This window comes from Lithobates pipiens, unplaced genomic scaffold, assembly GCF_037356315.1.
Source record: "Lithobates pipiens isolate NorthernLeopardFrog02 unplaced genomic scaffold, aLitPip1_a1.2 Scaffold_3, whole genome shotgun sequence".
In the NCBI taxonomy this organism is placed as follows: domain Eukaryota; kingdom Metazoa; phylum Chordata; class Amphibia; order Anura; family Ranidae; genus Lithobates; species Lithobates pipiens.
In genome coordinates this window covers 192,707,894-192,731,559 of record NW_027507790.1, presented here as the reverse complement: position 1 = coordinate 192,731,559, position 23,666 = coordinate 192,707,894, and the positions used below count along the sequence as shown (strand labels likewise).

The 23,666-nt window shown below is 38.8% G+C and overlaps 1 protein-coding gene across 6 annotated transcripts in view; it reads right to left on the bottom strand.

Moving 5' to 3' along the window:
- MAST4 (microtubule associated serine/threonine kinase family member 4) overlaps window positions 1-23,666 on the bottom strand; it is an 831,319-nt gene that overhangs the window by 40,688 nt on the left and 766,965 nt on the right. For all 6 annotated transcript variants that reach the window (XM_077462654.1, XM_077462655.1, XM_077462658.1 and 3 more), the window contains 2 exons: window positions 20,680-20,845; window positions 10,893-10,994 (listed from right to left, as the gene is read on the bottom strand). In XM_077462654.1, the coding sequence (XP_077318780.1) occupies window positions 10,893-10,994; window positions 20,680-20,845 (268 nt within the window). The remainder of the gene's footprint in view (window positions 1-10,892; window positions 10,995-20,679; window positions 20,846-23,666) is intronic.

Below are 23,666 nucleotides of genomic sequence, written 5' to 3'. Positions count from 1 at the left end.
CCTGTAAAGCGCCCTGAAAAAGCCACTGCTCTCTCCAATGTGAGAGCCCCGAGGGCTTTCACACTGGAGCAGTGCGCTGGCAGGATGCTAAAAAAAAAAAAAATCCTGCTAGCAGGATCTTTATAGCAGGGTATACACTGCTCTTAAATCGTTCCTGCCCTTTGAAATCAATGGGGCAGCGTGGCTATACCACCGGCATAGCGCTGCTGTAGCGGCACATTGCAGTGGTTTTTAACCCTTTCTCGATGTTAAAAATAGCACCGCTTTACCGCTGACACCACTCTCGCCCCAGTGTGAAAGGGGACTTATTCAGAATATGCAAACCATTCTCTGAAAGATGTTCATTCTGATTGTCCAACCTACTGCATTCAGAATGCAGCACAGGCCAGAAGTCAGTGGAGATAACTGGGGTATTTGTGTCTACTATAGAGATTTCCAGCTTTCAGGGGCATCAACCAGGTATGGTACATACATTATGTATGTTATTGCTAAACTCCCCCTGCTGTGTTCCTCCCTCCCCAACCTACACAAGCTGGATCAGTGAACTTTTAAACAAGTATTATACTTAAGAAGTTTTACCCCCACAGTCTTGCTTACTGGACACTGTAGCTTGTATAATTAATTAAAGTGGTAGTAAACCTGCACCTTTTTTTTTTTTACGAAAAAAACCTGTAAGGCAAATGCATAATGAGCTAGTATGCCGCGCATAATGAAATACATTATGCATTATGAAATACTCACCTTAGAACGAGGCCCTGGTATCACACCAGATCCAAGGGAGCGGACATGTTGCCTCGGCGTGTCTTCCAGGTATCATGGCTCCGGCGCTGTGAGTTGCCGAAGTCACGATACGTCACTCCCGCATGTGCGCGTGGGATTCTTTTTCCCGGCAAGGTCTGGCAGTTCTGCCGGACCTACAGCTGGGCCTTAACAGCGCATGAGCTGCATGAACATCAGCGGCTGCATGAAAAGGAAATATCTCGTAAACCATACAGGTTTAGGAGATATTCATTTTACCTACAGGTAAGCCTTATAGGCTTACCTGTAAGTAAAAAAAAAAAAAAATAATAAAAAAAAAAAAAAAAAAAAAGAAGACTATACAACCACTTTAAGCCACCGGTGCCTCTAGTAGACAAATGAGAGCCCCTAATGCATAGTGCCGCAGATGAACTCTGGACTGACAACTTATACTAATGATCTAGGATGGCCCAAGATATTCCTACCTGTTTGATTATGCGCATCCACATTTAAATCAGTTCATAGTTTTATATCCTGTTCAAGATGGTCACAATCCACTGCTTAATTAGCAAGGAGGATGATAGTATATACAATATATTGATCAACAATACTTCAATCAATTATCATCCTTTGAGCTGTGTGTATGTCTGATTGTGTGGATGTGTGTGCAGCTGTAATTCCTCTTTTTAAATGACAAAGTTGTCTTTTTAATATTCTGGAAGGTTATACTCAGACCGCTATTTTTGTCATTTTGTCATATTTCATATTATGGTGCGTTTTTTTCTAATAAAATTTAATCAACTCACCCGTAGTGTTCCATTATTACGACCCCTTTGGAAGGCCTTGCCCTTCTTTTATTCTTATATGCAGTTTTTGTGGTTGCATGGACTGCGCCATGCTGTTGATGCTACTTGGTGAAAGGTTGAAGTAATCACTACATTAATATTAATCTAAATAGTTGTAAACTATAGTACGGTAAATCCGGGCACCACAATATTTTTTCATGGTATATACAGTTGCCTTGGTCATATAAAAAATCTAGCATACCTTGAATTAATCTTTAAACGCTTATTTGTATAAATAGCTTCCTTTTTTTTTTTCTTTTTTTTTCAAGTACACATTTCATTAAGGAGAAATGATGTCCTCCAATGTAAACTTGAACTTTGTATGTGTAAAGAAGGGAGAAGGGTGATGCATGAACAAGGACAAGTATTTAGAGGGGAACAATAATGGCTTTGGGTTAATATGAATATTTCCTTTGGTCAGTTTATATGATTTAAACTGATTACAAACTATAAAAACAAATACAAAATGAGCCCTAAATATAAAATTGAGGATTCCCAGCATTGGGGGTTTGTGTTGTAGCATTGCCGCTAATTAGATATCAAGATAAACACTGCCCGCTTTCAGACACAAACTGTCCGATGGGAATTTTTCTACTGAGCAGTCTAATGTGGGATGGACTACTCCTATGACTTTTACTATGTGAGTTATGTACATTTATGTGTAAGCTACAGAGGTCTGTAAACAGGCTGTTTTTTTTTTTTTTAGCATGATGTAGGGAGATATAAAAGAAAAGCAGCAGAGAGCTCTACCTACTGGCTAAAGCTACAAAATATAAACATGAAATATTTAATGTTAACATGGTTTAGCAAAGGGAATTTTAAAAACAATTTTTTTAGTCCTGACCAAAACAAACAGAAATGATGTACAAAAATAGGACACTCCATTTGGAGCTGAATAGAAGATATATTCCTTGCAGTGGCCAAAAAAGGAGGAGATCAGGAAAGGTGGTCAGATTTAGGTGTCATCAGATGATATTGTGGATGTAGGAATAGTTCGTACTCTTTTAGCATTGATAAATTATGTTATTTATCCATTTATGAAACAAATATTTACAAGAAATCTAATAAATAATAAAGAAATCTAATAAATAAATGCTATCAGTGGTATGTTGAAGACAATTTGTAAAATGCAAATGAGTAATAGGCAGTAAACCATATTTACTGATGTCAGATTACTGAAAGTGTAATTCTGATGAATTGCTGTTGGATAGGACACTTTGTACTACCTTATTTAAAAAAAATAAAATAAAATAAAAAAAGCTTGACTGTTGTCATCAAACTGTGCCTAGCTACCTTTCATCATTAGATAGATGGCTGAGTGGAGCGTGAAGGTTACCTGGTTATTAAGTAATCATAATATTTACACTAACACAACATGCTTTTTTCACTTTTAATTAAACTGTTCATCATGCTGGGTTACAGAATACAAAGCCTTTCAAACAGGGGACGGATCAAAGAGCTTATCAATCACTATGCTTTCCATTCATAGGCTGATCTCATCAAATAGCCATAAATGATTCCTATTGTAGACACGCACCTCTGGATCTAATAATCACTGCTCAGATCATCTTGGGCCAAAACTAGGGGTCTCCAAACTACGGCCACTACAAGATTTTATCCGGGCCATGGCTAGGGTCAGCGGCACATAATGTGATGGGGACCCCGATATAAGGGGGAACTCTAATGGGGGCCTTGACATAAGGAGGATGTTAATGTGCACAGATTGAGTTCAGCATATGCTGCCTATGGTTTCTGGTTCAACCGGATGTAAGAGGGACTCTCATTGTAAGGGGGACCCTGATGTAAGGGAGAATTATCACAATACTCCCTATGCACACATTCATGGAAATGGCTGTAATAATGCTGGGTGCTGTAATGACCACAGGCCACAATCTGAATGGTGAAATGTCATCAGCAAACCAAGGATTCCTCAGAAGGGTCCAAAGCTTTATTTACATGGTCACATGGTACACATCCGGCAAGGTTTTGGAGCCACGCAGGGCCCCTCCATTACTTCAACAAACAATGTAATGTCCTTTGAGCCACCTCTATACTAAAAGTGCAAATCGGGTCTCTCAAATGACACTCTTATTTTGAATCAGCAGCTAGCGTTGCATATGTCTCAAACCATGCCAAGATCATCCAATATTCTAAAGTACACTGCGCTTTCAAACATAAAATCCAAATAGTGAAATTAAAAAATGTAAAGATGTGTTATATGTCAACAGCAATAAAGTGATAACGTGCTAACTTACAAACAATATTCAAAATAAAGTGCTTTCATGCGGGATATGATAAAACGTCCATATGGTGAGAAAAAAAGCAATCAAAATCCTAAAAACAATATGATGGTGAACCAAACTAAAAAATCCTATTACAATAATATGTATATGATAATATATATATATATATATATATATATATATATATATATATATATATATATATTATATATATGTGAGAAAAAGTGCTTCAATGTGCTGTACAATCAAAAAAAGGTCAAAAGTGCTCCAATGTAATTCATGCGATTCAGTGGTTGCTGTGATATCAATCACCCCCTGGGAAATCCCCCCGAGGAAGATACAAATTAACCCCTTGCATCGACACGCGTTGGGCAAGGGGACTCTGATGGGGAACCTTCTAATGAAAAATTAGGCTTAACCATTACCAATATAAAACAGACAATGGTTAGCACATACTTCAGATGCACACATTACATTCCTGTGCACATTTGTCAAAAAATCCAAACTTCACTACTAATTTGGAGATTTCCATTTTCTGGCACTGTACTCCTGTCTCAATCAAATATTGACTAATATGGAGTACATTTCTTTCATAAAAATAACTAAAAGAAGATGCCAGACTACTAGACAAACTGTGTATTCATGCAAAACTGTTATTGGCGACTCTGCAATAAAGAAAGTTCCTGTTTCAGATGTGTCCTGTGCAGTTTCTATGACAGAAATGTAATTCTGATCTGTTTTGACAGTGAGCACCTGAAGTTGCTATAACAGCATTTCTTAAAATTTGTGGAGCATAGAAGAGACTAGTGGGAGTAGAGACAATGGGTGCCGCATATTATTTGTATTCTACAGCCCTGTTCAGGAGATATAAAATCTTCAAAAAGAGTGTTTTTATTTTTTTGCTCCAAATAGCTGCAGCATAGTTTTTTGGTCTGATGTTGGTCAGCTTCCATAAAATGACAGACAAAACACCTCTGTCCTTACTGTATTCTGGCCTGCTACAATGACTAACATGAAGGTCAAGTCCATAGGTGTGCACAGCCTACTGCATTAGCGTTTGCACCTCGAAACTCACACATGCATATTATATATATTATACTTTGTCAGTATGCCTGTTTATGAAGCAGAGTAGATGGCTTCACTTTTGGAGGAGTGAAGCGATCTAGAAACGCTTCCAACAGTGGAGAACGGCCCCTGACACTGGAATCTCGTGAGACTTTACGAGATTACAGTACCAGAAATTCACAGAAATACAGAGATGTCAGTTTATTAAGCAGTGATAAAATATCACCGCTCAGTACACTGACAGACGGCATGGTTAATGTTAATAAAATAATGAGTCTCCCTACATTATATAGATTTGTATACAAACACACACTATATATATATATATATATATATATATATATATATATATATATATAACACTTTTCTACTGACACCGTCCATTACCCTAATATATATATATATATATATATATATATATATATATATATATATATATTTATATATATTAAGGTAATAGAGAGTGTCAGTAGAAAAGTGGATGCGTCAGAAGGGCAGAGGTTGGCGTCAGTAGTGGGCAGTGGACAATGTCAGTAGTTATTTATTTTTTATTTTTGTATTTATTCAAATTTTATTTATATTTTTTTATTATTTTTTACATTTTTTTTTTTAGGAGCTTTGGTGAAAAATCAGCAGGGGGAATCTGTGTGCACACGGGGTGATTAGGGTATGCCCGAAGCACACCCCCTTCACACACCTATGGTCGAGTCCCACCATATGACATGCTCTAATCAATGCATATCAGGGCTCTTAGATTGTAAAAGCAAAGTGAAATAATTAGGAGCAGTTCACACCAGCACATTGCACAGATGCTGAAAAAAGTAGAAAAACACTGCACAAAGTGACATATTGCATAAAAAAGCATGTACGCACACTGCAATGTGAATAAATGCAGGAATACAACATGTCCCTAAAAAAAGTTTCCTTTACAAATAAGATTTGTGAAGTTAAAGAAAAAATATTTACAGCACAATGTAGAGCATGTTAAAACACAACACAGCATGCCAACATATGCATTTTTGTGCTCAACGCACACATTGAAGTGTGAATGGACCCTTATGGGAGATCACCATCAGAAACTTTAGAGAGCCAATACTGTATAAACAGTAACACCATAGCTACACGGTAGTTGTTGGTTAACGAGACATTTGTTCACAGGTGCTTTTTTGTAAAAAAAAAATGAGGTCACTGGCTGCAGGTTAAATCTCTAGTTAACCAGTGATTAAAATCAATCTTGCATGTTGTCACAGCCCAAAGAGATGAGGGGGCCTGAGATATGTGCAGTGGAAACATCACATCTTTTTTGATAACGTTGCATTTGTACATCTAATCTATTTGAACAGATTATTGGTAGCATATGTTCGTACGCTACCCTAGCACTCACAATAGCTAATTTCCCTTTATTAAAACAAGCATCATGGTGTGATACTGCCAAGCTTTCATTTAAAACAGTTATGCTTTTTCAAGCAAAATCTGTACAGCAAAAAAAAAAAAAGATGAACTTTGTTTAATTAAACCATAGTAACTAAAGGAGAATTATTTGTTGTTGATCTAACAATGCTAAGGCTGCCTTCGTACTTGGGATGAGTATCTTTCCTGTTGTTTTTCCAGACTTGTTCTTTTTTCTTGAGCATTTGTATGTGTGTTTTTTGCGGGCATCTGAGGCTTGAGCTTTTTTATACATTATTTTTAGCCAATGGAAAATGAGTTACTAGGAAACTCCCATTGAAGTCTATTGGTGCCAAAAGTGCTTGAAGCTCTCAAAAGAAGCTACAAGCTTCATGCAACACTACGCTCAGGTGTGAACAGGCACAAGGATAAACTATGGGATTTTTGGATGTTGAGTGTTTTTGGAGCTGCAACTTACAATTTGCAAAGTGTTTTTTTTTTTTTTGTTTTCATTTGGATAGCGTAAGGGAGAATCCCATAGAAAAAGCAGAAGTGAAAGGAAATTAAAATGACAGAACGCCAGCAAGGAGTAAAAACAAGAATCATCGCCCCTTAAAAGATAAAAAAAATAAAATAAAATAAAAACATTTTCTGTTGCAATATTCACTTTCAACCCTAGCAAGTGGCTTTAAATGTCCCTCATTTACCTATATTGTGGCTTCCCAGCACTCAGCAGATGCTTAGCATCTGTGTTTATGAGCACCTTATTTTATTTAAAGTGATATTAAAACTTTTTTTTAAACAACAATGTTATACATACCTGCTCTGTACAGTGGTATTGCACAGAGCAGTCCTGATTCTTCTCTTCTAGTGTCCCATGACGGCTGCCCCCAATAGCTAGCTGATGGCTATTGGGGCATTGTGGTGTACCGTGCGCATTGCTGGATTGAGAAGGGGCTCGGGTGAGTAATGGGGGGGGGGGGGGCAGCACACAGAAGGTTTTTTAAGGATGTAAGTGGTGGTGTGCAATTCCTCTGTTGCTTCGGTATGAAATTAACATACACCCTTCATACCATATATTCAGTGGTTAAAAGTTATAAATAATATAAATCAACATATTCTATGCATAAATAAATAATAAACCAGAGCATGTGAAAAGTTCAATAAACTGGTAAGTGTCCAAGTGATTTATTCCAATATAATGTTTAGTTCCTCTCTGTTGAAAATCAAAAACTGTTGTGCTTTCACCAACCACCTCAGTGCTTACAGAACTCTCACCTTAGGATCAGGCTTTAATATGGGACTGGTAATCCTTCCTTGGAATATCCCTCTCCTCTATAATGGTTCCAAGATCCAGGCTCTAAGTATCCCTAGTGACTCCAAGCCTTCCACTGAACAGCTTTCCTCTTCTGTTCTTAAGATCTGTGCCCAGTTGGTGCATCTGGGCACATGTCGTAAGAACTGAAGAGTAGGAGTCCTGCTTTTTCTTTATGAACTCAACTATCTGGGGAGTCTTCACCTTGACCTTCTGGTGGTAGTTCGTGTTCCATCATGCACTTTGATTTTTGTTTTTAGTGTATTAACTTCATCATATGGTAATTGGGCAATCGGACATTTATTCTGTGATGAATGAGGATATGGTAAGTAGGGCAAAGAACTCTTCAGAACACTCCCTGCTTTGCGACAGCTCCTTAGACACTGCATACTAAACATGTGATCAGAAAGGGAGGGCACTCCTATGGCAAAATCTGCACTTAGGTGTGGCCATAGTTGCCTCATATTCTAAAAAGGTATGACAGCATATGTCAATACCAAGTGGAAAAGTGGCAATGGCAGTAATGTGGAGGAGTCCAGAACAAGCTAGCAAAGAGCTATTTTGGTTAGCCAATAAGAGTTCTGCAGCAAAGTTAGGCGTTTGGTAAGTGTGAACAGACAAATCATGTCCATGGTGTGCAGTAATGGCCTACAACTACTGCCTACATTGGACATTATTTATATTTGTGCACACTCTCTTTATTTACTGCATAGAGTAACAGAACTTTATTTTTTAGAAGGAAAGCAAGCTTTACATCACATTCCTATAAACACCTTCCAAGATCAATATGTAAAGGTTCAATGAGCTCAATAGATCCATAGCAAATAAATATAAAATAAAGTGCTAGAACATGAATTATAACTGATAATAGTCCACTATATGAACCGTGCTGATCTCAATTACAATGGTAGCAAAAGATAGGTGGTCAGATAACAATATGTCATAACATATATAAATCAAAGTGCAACTGTGCTAGAAATATAGTACCACTATGAAATAAAGTGCCAAGTGCCAACTTAGTGGTGCAAAAAAAAAATGAACCAGTAAAGTGACTAGTGCACACACCATCAATGCATCAATATCTGGTTCGATGGATGTAGTAGTAATTCTCAATAAATTCTCAAGGTGAAAACAGTTGCTCACAAATATAGGTGCTGCCATAAACTGATGGCATGTATAAGGTGTGATTGTGAAGAGTGGGATCTTTTTCTTTGGGAAGATAAAACAAATAAAAAATTAATGTAAAGAAAAAAAAATTTCTTTGGCCACATGTCTTCACTAAGTGTAAACACATTTTTATCAAAGAAAGAAAAAAAAATCAACATTTTTAAGTTTACGATTTTGTGTTGGACCGCAGTCATAGCCGTGCGGGTCGGACACTCCTGGTCTACAGCAACAAGTTGGGAACGTAAGCATTGATATGCAACTTACCTGACTACACCACTTACCCACAAACTAATAAATGGGTTCTTTGAACCTCTTTAGTGTAACAAAAACTTTAACTTTAAGTAAAGACTACTCCCTCTAACTTGCTCTTCATTATGTCACCCTTGCCAGGTGTTCATTCCTTTGTAGATACACTTCAATCCATGGCTGAAAGCCAAGGAAAACATCCTGGGAACTTTCTTCCCAGAACTTCAATGTAGATGAAGAAAGAGGACTAAGGACATTGCAAAGTAGAGTAGAGTAACACTTGAATTCTTTAACTGCCCACTTCCTCTGAGTGAATATCCACTGACCGCAGTATTGTGTGGCGCACCGATACAGTCACGATATTGGATTATCAAAATATTATTCACTGTGAACCTGCTTCATACAGGACAATATTTTTTCCCATTGCAGATTCGTTTTGTGCAATAGGGTTCAATATTTTTTCCATGCACTCAGCATTTATTGGTTAACTTTTTGATCGCTTTCACTGTGAACTTGCTTAAAGCAGAGTTCTTTTAAAAAATTAAAAAAGTCAGCAGCTACAAATACTGCAGCTGCTGACTTTTAATCGGACACTTACCTGTCCCAGGGTCCAACGATGCGGGGGAGCAAAGCGCCAATTGTCTCCCCCTCCTCTCTTTGGCACCAGTATTGTAAGTGTGGGCGCCTGGCCGTGGCTTCACAGCCGTTCACCCACTGCACATGCACGAGCCACGTCGCACATGCGTGACTGGCCAGGTAATCATCTGGGACCTGTGACGTGTCCCAGATGATTACCAAGAGAGAGGGAGGGAGGAGATGTGATCTCCCTTCCAGTGCCGCGGTGCGCCAGGAGGAAGTGGGAGCTGGGGCCCTCTGAAAAGAGGGTACGGCCCCCCCCCAAACAAAAATGACATGCCAAATGTGGTATGTCAGGGGGTCAACTCCCTTAAAGTGGAAGTTTCATGTTTGGGTGGAACTCTGCTTTAATAAATGTATTTTATTTTTCTTATTTAAGCACTCAGCATTTATTGATAAACATTTTGATCACTTTCACTGTGAACTTGCCTAATAAATGTATGTTGTGTTTCTTTTTTAATATATATACACATTTTCTGGCACTTTTGTAGGCATACATGTGTATTGCATATTCATTGCTGACACTTATATATGAATGTATCCATGTGTTTAGTAAGTTATATAGATTCATAAAGTGCTGCAATTTATTGATTTTATTTACTTCAAACTGTGCTTATAAGTTTGGAGCCAATTTAGGAGAACACCCACTTTATATTATTATATGTCCCCATTCGCATAGCGTGAAAATCTAAAAAAAAAAAAAAAATGCAGATGACTTTTTTTGGTGCTGTATTCTGGACCATCCAACAAGCAAAAATCCTACTAGTCCTTTTTGTTTATCAGGGGCCTAAGGCAGCTGTGTTTCCCATAAATAACCCTGTATGTTCTGCGCAAGGAGACCTTCATAGTCAATTATCAAATAACTAGATTTGAACACTGTCTGCATGAACAAAGGGTTAAAGGTTGGGCTTCTTGCATTGTATACAAAATGACAGACTGACATCGTTTAAAAACCTTGCAGCCAGCCACCACACCTTCTCCTGGGAAACCTCTAAAATGGAAGAAATATTTGATTTAACTTTTTTTTTTTTTTTTTTTTTAAGGCATGATGTCTGAATGGCATAACAAATAGTGGGGTTTTCTAAAATTTCACCGCAAAAGTGGAAATATGCTTTAGAGCTGCTAAATGAAAAGCTATACAAATATGTTAAAGCACATCTTTTTCTTCTGATTGCTGAAATGTGCCAAGGGCCGAATTTAAAGACAAATGCTACAAAGAATGAATAATATAAGAGCAATGCGGGTTACCTGTCCCCAATCTATCCAGAGGATTTTGCCTGAGTAGTAATGTAATGAGGTCCTGAGCATCAGAGGGTGGAGCTTCATCCTTTTCAGGCCAATTTATTTCATCTGTCACAGGAAAAAAAAAAAAAAGTTAAAGAACACAAAGCTAAAACAGGACTTTTATCTGCTGGTGACCTCACATGGGATTTCACTAGTTTCTAGTTAGAAAGGAATTCTGACATAAGATGGGTTTGTTCGACATTTTTAAATAAAAATATGAATACTTATTCTGGGTCAGTGTCTCGAAGTGGAAAAGCCAGACAATCCTCATGATTGCAAGACTAATAGCATGTAAGGAAGAAGAGCCCAGCTCATCTCCATCAAGACAAGTTTTATTTAAAAAAATGATAACGATATATAAGTGCTTTTTTGCATTTGGGATTCCTTGGGATCCTTGCGATCCAGCAGCACTGCAAAATCAAAACCCATTTTTACAAAGTACTAAATGTAATCAGTAGCATTTTGTATATTTCACACTCAAATGTACCATATATTTACCACCCCACCCTGCCAATCCCTCTACTGGCTTCTGCTCACCCAACAAAATAAAGATTCTAACAATAAACTTACAAAGCAATCCACAACATCTCCGACCCTCACTACATCACTAATCTAGTCTCAAAATACCAACCAAACCATTCTCTTCATTCCTCTCAAGACCTCCTGCTCTCTGCTAAGATCAAGTGTAGTATCTGTTCTTACCAAGTGGTGGTGCTGTGCTATTGTCCCTGATCTATGGCAGTAGGCTAGAGGTGGCGGTGGCTATGCAAATCCACTTGGTGTAATAGTAACCTGGATGGTTAATATCAGGAAGAGCCAAAACCGGACTGCTGAACTGGTGGCCGTTAATAGGTCTCTTTTAGAGAAAGCCGGAAGGGTTTCTTCCAGATGGGGATGGAGAGGCCCTGGCCTTCCTGCCTAGATTTGGTGTGGTTCCTGTCCTTGTAAATTTTACAGGAAAGAGAATTGACCCTCCTTTTCTGTCCGGGTGGGGGGGTCGGTTAGTACTTCCCGAATGTAATTAGGTAGGAATGAAGGTGGTGGAGCCTTTTAGTCCTGGGGCTCTACCTAAGCTCTCGAAGTTCTATGCCTTCCTGGTGAGGATAGGGCTGCACTGGTCTGACTGTGGGCCAAGGTTGAAGAAAGCCCGTGGTGTACGTGCCCCTGGAGTGGCAGTCCAGGGGTGCCGTAATTCCTCACTGTGACAGCGACAGAGTTTTTGCTGGCACCTTGGCCACTGCACCACACACACTTTTTACACACCTGCCTCTTGGGCCGGGCCTTTCGGCCAGGACCAGAGGATTTTTTTTATACCTGGCCTCAGGGCCGGCCGTGCACATGGTACCATATGCACTTTCTCCACTTTCCCTTTCCCCACGTTTATGTTGTTTGTCCTGTGTTGTTACTATGTATTTTTAGTTTTTTGGTAATCAGGTTTGTACACTAGTTCACATTTGATGAGTAGGGTGTAGGTCCTCTGGCCTGCCCTGAAAGTCTTGGGAGGGGGTGGACATGGCCTTCTGGCTTATTTCACCCTCTCTCATGGGGTTTCCCTTCGGGGGAGCCCCACCTAGTACTTGGTGGTGGTCTGTTCTGGCAGACCACCCAGAGAATGGGGTCCATCTGGCTTCAGTCAGATGGACCATGTGAAAGTACCCCAGTCCTTGTCTGGAGCCTAATGCCCAGGGAGATCAGGGCAAGGGCCTTTGATTTTGGAGGACCATATGTACACCCTTTTTTTATTAACTTTTTGGTGTGTACTTTTTTTTTTCTTCACCGGGTAGAGTTTTTAGAGTGTTTTCACAATGGACTTTGGTGCTCCCTTGTCACCTCATCCCATGCCCACCTCCAGGACTTCTCCAGAGTCTTTACCGTCCTCTGGCACTCTCTACCTCAATCTGTCCAGCTATCTCCTACTCTGTCCACTTTCAAAGGACCCTTGAAAACTCACCTCTTTAAAGAAATCTATCCAGCCTCCACCTAACAACTGCATATTTTATAAATCAGTCCATCCCCCACAATTATTACCTTTTGTATCTCTTGACCCTCCCTCTTAGATTGTAAGCTCTGAGCAGGGCTCTCTGATCCTACTGTTTTAAAAGGAGAAGTCCAGCCAAAGCTTGTTTGGCTGGGCTTCTCATATGGGTCACAGGAGTGCAGTTTAGTTTTTCAGCAGAGAGTGGGCTGAAATCAGTCCAGGCACCACGTCATCCCGACAATGGAAGTCTGGATCCACCAGGTACCTGGACTGACACCCGTCTTAGCCTCTCAGCGAGCTGCTGAGAGCCCGAGATGGCTGCTCCCCGCCCTTCCACAGCTCAGCGCTCCAGTGAGCGAGGAGGAGCGGAGAGCTGCTAATTGACAGTCGGCAGCTCTCTGCTTTGGGAGCTGTGAGAACCGAGCCATTGGCGATGTTCAGTCGCTCGGTCCTCAGTGCAGAGGCATCGGCTGACAGATGGGGCATCGGACTAGTCCACCAAGGTAAGTATGATGGAAGAAAAACCCCCAAACCCATACTTGTCTTTAAAATTGTACTGTAATTGTACTATCTGCCCTTATGTTGTTAAGCTCTGCGTATACAGTCAGCGCTATTCTAAATCCTGTATAATAATAATAATATTATGTTAGGAAAGAAACATGACCAATTGAAGTCAAGTTGCAGATATGAAGACTGAAGAAAACTTTTTATTGGTTGCTATAAGAAAACCTAGCCAGTGTTCCTTTACTCAGCTTTGCTACCATTTACATGTTAAAAGACTAATGAAGGGATTCATGTCCATAAACTAAAAGTTAATATTTCACTATCAAATCTCCAATGGTAACTGAATGTTAATTGCCAAACAGTCACTGTAAAATTTATCAACAGAACCCCCCCCCCCCCCATCCATTCATAATACTGATTATACTAGTTTTATATTTATCATGAGAAAGCTTTTAGGGGAATATAGATTTCTGCCGTTTAGCTGTAGACATGTATATTTGTTAGAACTGTCATATAAAATGTGATGCAGGCTGAAAAAATTAGCTATATCTTTAAAATTACCTATATTGCACAGGTCAATTTACATAATTGCGCCGTAGGGGAGCAGGGTGGGCCACAGTTTGAAAAGGGCAAAAGAACTAAACACTGTCTAAGCCAACTTGGCTGACATATCTAAACGAGGTTAAATTGGATTTACAGCATTCGATATGAATATGCAACTGTGCTGTAAGGCATTTCAAGCCAGGACAGCGCTTTGCCGCTTGCCTTAATTAAAACAGGTTGATTCCCCAAGCTGTTATCGCCTCAAAGTATAACTTCAGTAACCACATAATATCTGAGTTGGTTCTGCTATATGCAAGGTCTACTATGCAAATATGTATATGCAAGAAAAAAAAGAAAAAGAAAAAGTAGCCTACATTACAATATAAACATGCAGCATGTGTGTTCATACATATTTGCCTTATGTGTAGGTAGGTATGCATTAATGTTGAAACCCCTTCCTTGCTAAATTCAAAACAAATATGGTGTAATTTCATATGAACTCACAGCAAGACAGTAGTCCAGAAATGAAACCCTCAAGTGATTTTATGTTAAATTAAATGTGCAACTTAAAGTAAAAGTATTCACAGAATATTAAGTTCACACTTTTTATGACACGAGTAAAGTCAAGTTTACACAGATGTGCGATTGTTATTTAGACATTTGTAGACAAAATGGTTCTTCAGTGTAACCTCATGAAACACAAAAGCTTCAAAATACTTACAGTACAATGGGGTGACTGCAAACTTTATTTTCATGTAAAACACCCTACACGGCTCACTGTAAATGTTTCACAAAATGCCATCTAAATGTTATCTTTTATTGATGTGGCATCACCACCATATATGCAAAATACATGCTAAACACCGATTAGCAAATGTATGCCAATACTTGGAATTTTACAACCTACTTATGTCAAGTCAAAGTGTAGTTAGTGGCATCAATTGAGGGGCCTAGCCTTTGTCATTGAAGTGAATAACTAAAGCCCAGACAACCACTGTATACAATTCATAGTTGGCAGGTATTTTCAACTCTGTCCATGGTGACTGTCTTTTGTCATAGAATTAGGAGGTTGCAGTAGTGACATTGTTGGGTTTAAAAAAAAGACAGATTTGAAAAGATGTAGAATTTGTGAATAAGTATGTGCTACAACCAGGCATTGTCACTATATATGCTCCATATATACTTCCTTCTGCATCTGCATTAAGGGAAACATAAGGGTACAGGTGGATTCAGTTGGTAGAGTAGAAGGTCTGAAAATAATTCTGTGGGATGTTTCCATTAGGGTTGGCTTATAGCTACCCTTGCTCACCTTAATATGTTAATGGGGCCACCTAGACAAAGACAAAGGCACTTGGATATTAAGATTTGCTTCCCATACTGAACATTGTAGCATAAATGTAACTGTAAGATTACTCTCAACAATGGAATTGTTGCACAATATCTTTCAAAAAAGCTTGATACCTCTGTTATTTTGTATTACGAAGATCAAGAACTGCAAGATCTGGGATGTACTAAAGCATTCCAAATGGGATGGAAATAACGGAGCATTGAACTGGTCTTAGGCCCCATAAAAATAGTGGTGGAGAGACATTTCAAGAGTTACTATATAAATTCATATTTCTCAAAGCTTGGCTGGAAATCAGACTTTGGGAGATTTCAACAGACTAGATCAGAGGTCTCCAAACATTTGAAACTAAGAACCAGTTTACCGTTCTTGACATATATTAGGGGGCTGTGGCCAGTGGGAGTAGAAAATACTCTGGTATCGGTGGGAGTAAAAAAAATTACAACACTGGTGTCCGAGGAATAGTGCCCCCATATTTGATGTCAGTGGAAGAACTAGTTCCCCTCTGGAGTGTCAGTGGAAAGAATAGTGCCCCAGCGGCTGGATAAAAAGCAATTACAGGACCGCATCTGGCCTGCTGGCCACAGTGTGAAGACCCCCAGACTAGATTGTATTGAAATCCTGAATAAAAACCTCCCAAATTTGACAATTTCATAGGAACAAAATTACAGTTATTCAAAAACAAGTTATATTGTGCAGGAGTAACGCTCCCAATTTCCAAGCTAGGTTTTATGGAAAACCAGTTAGGGTACAAGAACGTGGCCATGTATCGAATATTAAGCATATTGTTTACATTTTCTGAAGTACATTGTTGAACTATGTATCTGCATTTATATAATTAGATATTTATGAAGCAGTGATTTTAGTTTTACATACAGATACACTGCACAGCCAAGTGTTTGGACACCTGACCTTCACACTTAATTCTATGCTCAAAAGTATGGGGTAACACTTCCAGTTCAGGGGTTTTCCGTGATTGATACTGTGAAGGCAGAATGAGTGAATAGAGCATACAAAGAACTGTTCGAGGCAGATTCTGGACACTTTAAAAGACTATTCTGCAAAAACTAAAGGACTGGGGAAAGAAAGAAATGCAATGCAGATATGAGGGTAGCATGTACTACCTATTTTTACATTCCCATACTTCTCCTTTAAGTTAAATTGTGCTCCATAAAATAAAAAGGATGGGGAAGGTGGGGGGGGGGGGGCATACAGTACAGTGGGCTATGACACATTAGGATCCACATGATAAATACATTATTATTTTCAGCTATTAAAAGACATGAAGATACAACACTTAATCTACTAATATCACATTTAATATGTATTTTTTCCTTCATATTTAAAAAAATTATTTACGGTACGTTTTAAACGAAAATCAATATATATGCTAAAATGAGAAGTTACACTTTTTTGGAAAAAACACAACAATGTTGCCACTCAAATTAACAGTTATGGATTGTAAGAAAAATATATATTATTCTGCCTAGTTTTTAGGTATTTTGCATTGTGGCGCACAAGCGCCACGCAGTTTATTATGCTGAATAAACGCTATTATGATCATAGACATGCTGGCACAACCCTAGCCTGTTAATGCATTGGGGAAATTTGTGGAAACAGCAGGTAGGGAAATAAGGGATTTTGCTTAATTATCATTTAGTTTTGCCACAAGCTGCGTAATGGTACTTGGGGTCAGCCTGCAGGTTCACACCGGAAAGGTTATTGAATTTTAAATGAAAGAAGAACAGCTGTTATATAAATAACATTACCTTGTAATAACCCTCAGTGAACTCATTAACAATCTGTGATTTCTTTTTGTTTGCTTTCTGCTTTGCATTATTTAATATGAGAGCCCCAGTTCGTCACATTAGGGTTTATTTGACTATTTGTTTTATTTGCAGCAAACAGTACCCAAGTGCTTGTAATCCAGTGGTGAGCCAAGAGGATATACATCCAAGATAAGCGGCTCTGGCTCTGTTATACCATTTACACATAATGAACTGCTTGTGTTAGCCACAGTCCTAATTGTAATCTCAGACAACACACTTAATTACAGAATTATCCACATAGAGGAACTAAATTATTTTATATCACACTGTGAAAATGTAATACTAGGAGCTAAACGGCCATAACTCAGAGGAAAATAGTAGAGAAATTTTCTCAGAACACAATATAATTATTGCATGTGAAGCCATTCATCCCAACATATTAAACACCACAAACCTACAGGCATTTTCAGGCTTATTCAATAAGATGTGATGCAGTGGCGGCCCGTGCCTTAGGGGCGCATGGGCGTCGCCCCCCATATCCATGCGTCCGGCCCCCTGATCTACATACAGGGTGCCGGACCATGGATTCCATTTTTATTTTTTTAAGAACGTGATTAGAAAAAAAAAAAGCGGGCTCAAGGCACAGAGCACTGCGCTCTGAGCCCACCCAGTCGTGTGACAATAGCAAATGAATATTTGCTATGCTCCCACTAATCCTCCTCCTCGCCAATCAGGATGCAGGTCATGAGACCCATCACCTGATTGGCTGAAAGGACAGGCGATCCTATTTGACCGATTGGAGGAGGAGAGAGGAGTCGCACAGCCGAAGCTGCCATGCTGGAGGAGGGGACACAGGAGCCGCTGCCCGCCACCTAGATGGGGTAAGTGCAGGACCTACTGCCAGGTTGTTGCCCACACACACACACACACACACACACACACACACACACACACACACACACACACACACACACACACACAGCTTTGACTGCCTTTACCTGAACAGCCAAGTTCTAAACCTCCACTGCAGCCAAAACACGAATTAGTCCAGAATCCACCCTGATGCTTGTTAATTGGGCCATGAAGGAGTAGCACAAGCATGAAGTCTGCACATGTGCATGAAGTAGTGCCTGACTGACTTAGAGAATGGGAACAATAACTGGGAAATGTAGTAATAAGTAATATTTCAAAATCTAACAGCTTTTATATAAACAAAATGATTTACATTACAGTCAAAGGGAAAATCAAGTACTGGCTCTACAACCCAATTGCAGGTATAAAATGGGCTAGGAGTACTTTTGACTCACTGTGCCTGACCAGCTGTTTCCAATCTGCACACAAAAGTCCTCCGAGGTAAGGTGAAGTTGGCAACAAGGCAGGTAATAATAAAATAATTTTTTTTTCAATCCAAAGGAGTACATGCATTCCAAAATGGAGCCATTACCTTGTTGCCCACTTCATCTTACCTTAAAGAAAAAAATATTTCAAATACTGCCCATTCTATTGTTCTTGTCAAAGTGGTAGTAAACTCTGTTACACCACTTGTACCTACAGGTAAGGCTTACCTGTAGCTACTGTGAATATCTCCCAAACTTCCACAGTGCTGGACCTTCAGATCCCGTGCGCATTTGCGGGAGAGATGTCATTGCGCCTCTGGCCACTATTGTAGCCGGAGGCCGAAAAGCTGGAAGGAAGACCAGGGAAAGAACTCAGCCCTCTCAGCAGTGACATTTTTTAACCACCTGCAGTTTACTTCCACTTTAATACTACCCAGAGTTAAGCTTCTACTGGTTTATTTTGTACGACGTTCAGCAAAATGCAACCAAACACTTCTCAGTGATCTCATATATGTGACTAAAATACGTGTGAAGCTTATCTTTACTCCATATCTTGGTTATACTACTGAATATATCTGATTGATTTCAACAGCCTCTGATGAGTTGAAGTGGTAGGTGTAGAAATTTGTTTTTTATTTTTTTATTTTGAATAGTATTATGGCAGCACCAGCAATGTCTATACTTTACACAAACGGGCACAATCACAGAACAAGGGCATTCATATTTGACTATTGAGGGGGGGAAATTGCTTGCCAGATGGAAATAATCGCCTAATGTTCAATTTATTTTGGATTTAAAAGGAAGAATTGAATTCAGGACTAGGCTTATACAAGTAACACAATACTCAGTCTTATACTGTAACCACTTAGCAATAAAAAACAAAAAAGTATTTTTCCACTTATCCTAAGTTACATAAGTTGACTTCAGCTCAACAATTGGGGGTTCTTAGAGGTGTGACCCCTTTTTTTATGTCACCTGTTCAGCCTCAGACAATGTCTCCGAAGAGCTGTACCAACTGTCAGTAATTGGGAAATGAAGTATGAGATCATGCAGCTTACAAGGCAGAAAATGACAGATTTCAGAGGATCTCTGAAGCCACTCAAGCTGAAGAGTCAGTCTCAGACAAAAAATATGCAGTTAATTAATTTGCAAAATATAAATCTTTTTAAAATGAGCCTGTATTGTATATTGATTTAGCTCCACAATGGAATTATCAGGTATTTGCATAACCTTACATTATTTCAGTACATTCATTTATTTTGACAGTCTCAATGCTTTATAAAACTGAATTGTGAGTGGTTTATAGACAAAGAATCAGGCATCTGCATTTGAAAGGTAGAGAAAGAGTCATGGATTTGAGGTAAGGTATAACCTATCACATATAATTTAAAAAAAAATAAGAGGACTGTAAACCCAGCAACTTAAAGAATATGTGCACTGTAATAGCAAAGCTAGACATAAACTATGCACATCGTATTCCCCATCAGCCTCCCTATAGACTACCTTCAACAGAAAAATCATAAGAGCCAAGTAGAAAATAGTGGGCTGAATAGCGGCTGCAAACAATCAGGTGAAGCAGCTATTTGTTGGTATTCTGACAACCGGTGGTGGGAGTGGTCATACAATAGCCTTGCAGGAGAGATTTGTCCAACCACACTGTTAACCATTAGGCAGATTGAAAAAAGTCTCATCTTATCTTAAAAGTCTTAAAAAGTGTATGGCCAGCTTAATGAAACATAACTGTAATGATGTCCTTGATACCCAATTGATCCAATGCCATCAACCTTTATATCAGAATTCCTGCACAGCTCATGTCACCAATTTTCATGGAATTATGTACAGAAAGAAACCATAGTAGAGGTACAGATGAATCTCCATTCTAGTGTTATGTAAAATAAGCCCCTTGAGCATTGTGAGTATTACACTAGCCTATGGAGCTTGTACATCTACATGGATGCTGGTTGTGCTTTCTTTAAGATAAATCTGTATGCAAGGAGCTGTGCATCTGCAAACACATTTTTTAACTGCAAATATGTAGTAGGATGAATGATACCGATACAGTTCTCAACAGATAGAGCATGGAAGGTAAAACGATGAAGGGTTATACTTGCAAACTTGCATGATTTGCCTAGTTATAATAAAAGAAATAGAGTTGTTTTAAACAAGCACACTTTTAACTACTGGATAACTCAAAGAAGTGCTACAGCAATGGTAAATACAAAGCCTGTGCCAGTACAACAAATGTTAATAATATCTAAATTATTCTTCTACATACCACTGATAACCTGTCCAAACAGGTCTTCTGGGGTATCTCCAAAGAACGGGACACAGCCCACCAGAAATTCAAACAGGATAATGCCCATTGCCCACCAGTCAACTGGCTTCCCATAGCCTTGCCTCAAAATCACTTCTGGAGCAATATATTCTGGGGTGCCACAGACCTGATAAGCAAAGAGTTAAAAAAAAAAGAAAATAAATTATCATCCAAACAGCACAGGCCTCAATGTTCACTTAAAAGAGGAACTGTAATATTATAGACTATATACACTACAAGTACTATTTTAAATAGAAATGCATTGAATTGGCAAACCTGCATATGTGTTCTGGGTCAGGAAGTCTGAAGATGACCATGCACGAATAGATTTCTAAACAAAGGTTCGTACGAACATTCTTAGTACATTCCACAACAAATAAAATGTTCAAAAGTACTTCAAAATTTTATAAGCTTTTAAAGCGGCAGTAAAGCTCTGTTTTTTTAAACCTACAAGGTAAAGCCATAATGTGCTAGTATACATCGCATACTAGCACATTATGTGAAACTTACCATAGAACGAAGCCCCCCCAGCGGTGAGCTGTCCCCACTGACAAGGGTTCCATCTTCCCCTGTCTTCCTTCCGGGACTACTGCTATGTGATTGGCGGGAGCCACAATGATGTCCTTCCCACGCATGTGCGTGGGAGTCACAGTTTACGGCACAGGACTCTGAAGGAATGGCCCGGGTAGCTGTTCCTTCAGAGCACATGCGCTGGTGACATATCCGGCAGCATTTACAGTAAATATCTCCTAAACGGTGCACATTTAGGAGATATTTACAGTACCTATAGGTACAAATTATGCATGGGACATTACCCCCACTTTAACATTCGATTTTGGAGTGAACAGATTTTCCCAAACTCAAGCAACACACTATGAGAAACTATTTCGTTCAAGAAAAAAATTCTATCCTGTTCTATCTGGTGGAAAAGAACATCAAATTGACCCCACTAATAATTAGAAAATTGAACAAATGTTCCTAAAACAAAAATTTGGAACACAATTCTATTGTTCTACTGGTATTTGGCCAGTTTAAGGTGTTGTTCCCATGGATTTTAGCTTGTGCACCGCAAACTTTTAGGCTAGAGCTACATTTGTGAAATGTAACTGCTTGTTGGCACTCATCTAATTAGCAGCACATTAATTTCAGTGCGCTGCACATGAAGTAACTGCTGATGAGCACTTAAACCTCACAGACTTACAAAGCATTTCAAAGCTTTCAGCAAGTTTTGGGCAGCAAAGCAGCCTTCAGCTCTGGTTTGAGGATGTTAAACAAAGCTCTAAATGGGTGTGCTGGTTAGCCAGCTGCTGGAAAGCTATAATCATGTTTCAAAGAGCTGAAGCCAGCTGACCGCTTGTTCAAAGTGCCAACCAGTGTTCCCATTAAGATCTGTGTTTAACATCTCAACTAGAGATGAAGGCTGGTCTGAGCTTGTGGAAAGCTTTGACAATACCCTGTAAAACCTTCCTGTACCCATAGCTCTTAAACAATCTGAAACCACTGTAAGCAAGGCCCGAAATTACTGAAACTAGAAAATCAGCATGCTAAGCAGGGAACTAGTATTTCCAGAAAAGGTTGTCTGCATAAGCATCTCAATGCTTCCTCAGTACAGTTTTTTTTTTTATGGCCATGAGTGCCAAAAAGAAAACAGGTCCACATTTTCAAGCCCATGATGCAGACTGTTTTATGTTTTGTTTTATGTTTTATGACCATTTCTCAAGTGGTCATGGCTAACTCAAATTCTGAAAAATGTTAATGTTTTATTTTTCTATGTATAAGGTTATACAGAGACCACCATATCAAACCCTTTGTTCTCCAAAGCACTAACCTTAAGAAGCAAAGTGGGGTCAGGCCTGGTCAGTACTTGTATGGGAGGCCATCTTACCTTACTTGCTAGCTGTGTAAATATTCTCTTTTTCCCTAGCACTGACTATTTCTTTTTAGTTACACTTTAATTATCAATTTTATTCATGAACTACAAGAGATTTTTTTCATAGGTGTCTAATTTGCTAATGAAGCACAACACGAATATACTTAGAAGGAGAAACATAACTACAGGTTTCCCTTCTTTTTGCTCATTACTGCAAATGGCACTTAGGTTTCATTGCACTGAATTAAGACCGATGTCTTTTATGAAAACATTTACCCTGTACTATATAATTTTTATTTATTCATTTTTGTTTTTGCCTTCCTCAATGTTATGTTTTTTTTTATGTAAGGTTTTTATTGATCTATGTTCTTAAATTATTTCTATCAGCAGGGAGAATATTGGTCAAGTGGAAAATAACGCGATCTATTTCAGCTTTCTGTTTGAGAAACATTCCTCGTGCCTCATCCCTGCGCGCTCAGCATATATAAACATGAAGCGTGGTCCTAGCATTCCCTGACAAGTGATGAATGAGAAACGGATGCTTAATTACAGCAAGTACACAACCTGCCAATATCAGCTTTTACACCAACCAAGCAGGTTAAAACAAATATACATTCAATTTTATTTAGGAAATTTAACAAGAAAAAAAAAAAAAAAACCTACTGAGTCCTTGATTATTATTATGATGGCTTAAAGTGAGATAGAGTAATGCCTGTGGGGTCTTAATTTCAAATATAGTATCTGTTTATAATCCTAAAAAAACTGAATTTATGTTCAGTTACAAGAAGTAAATGGTGAACTGTTTAACTGTTTATAAAATGTATGATTACAATGGAGGTAAAGTGAAGCAGAATATATATATATAAATTCAGTAGGGCCATTGTTCAGATGGATTTTTCCAAGTAATTTTAGAATACACAGATTGTGGACACACAGTAATGAGCCATGAAGAAAGCAAATGGACCATGGCTAAGATTTTAGCACCCTTAATTGTACAATGCATCATAAGCGCCAATTTTAGTCTACAGAGAATAGCAGTCTAATCTAGATCTTTATTCTGCTGTCTGAAAACATCAGT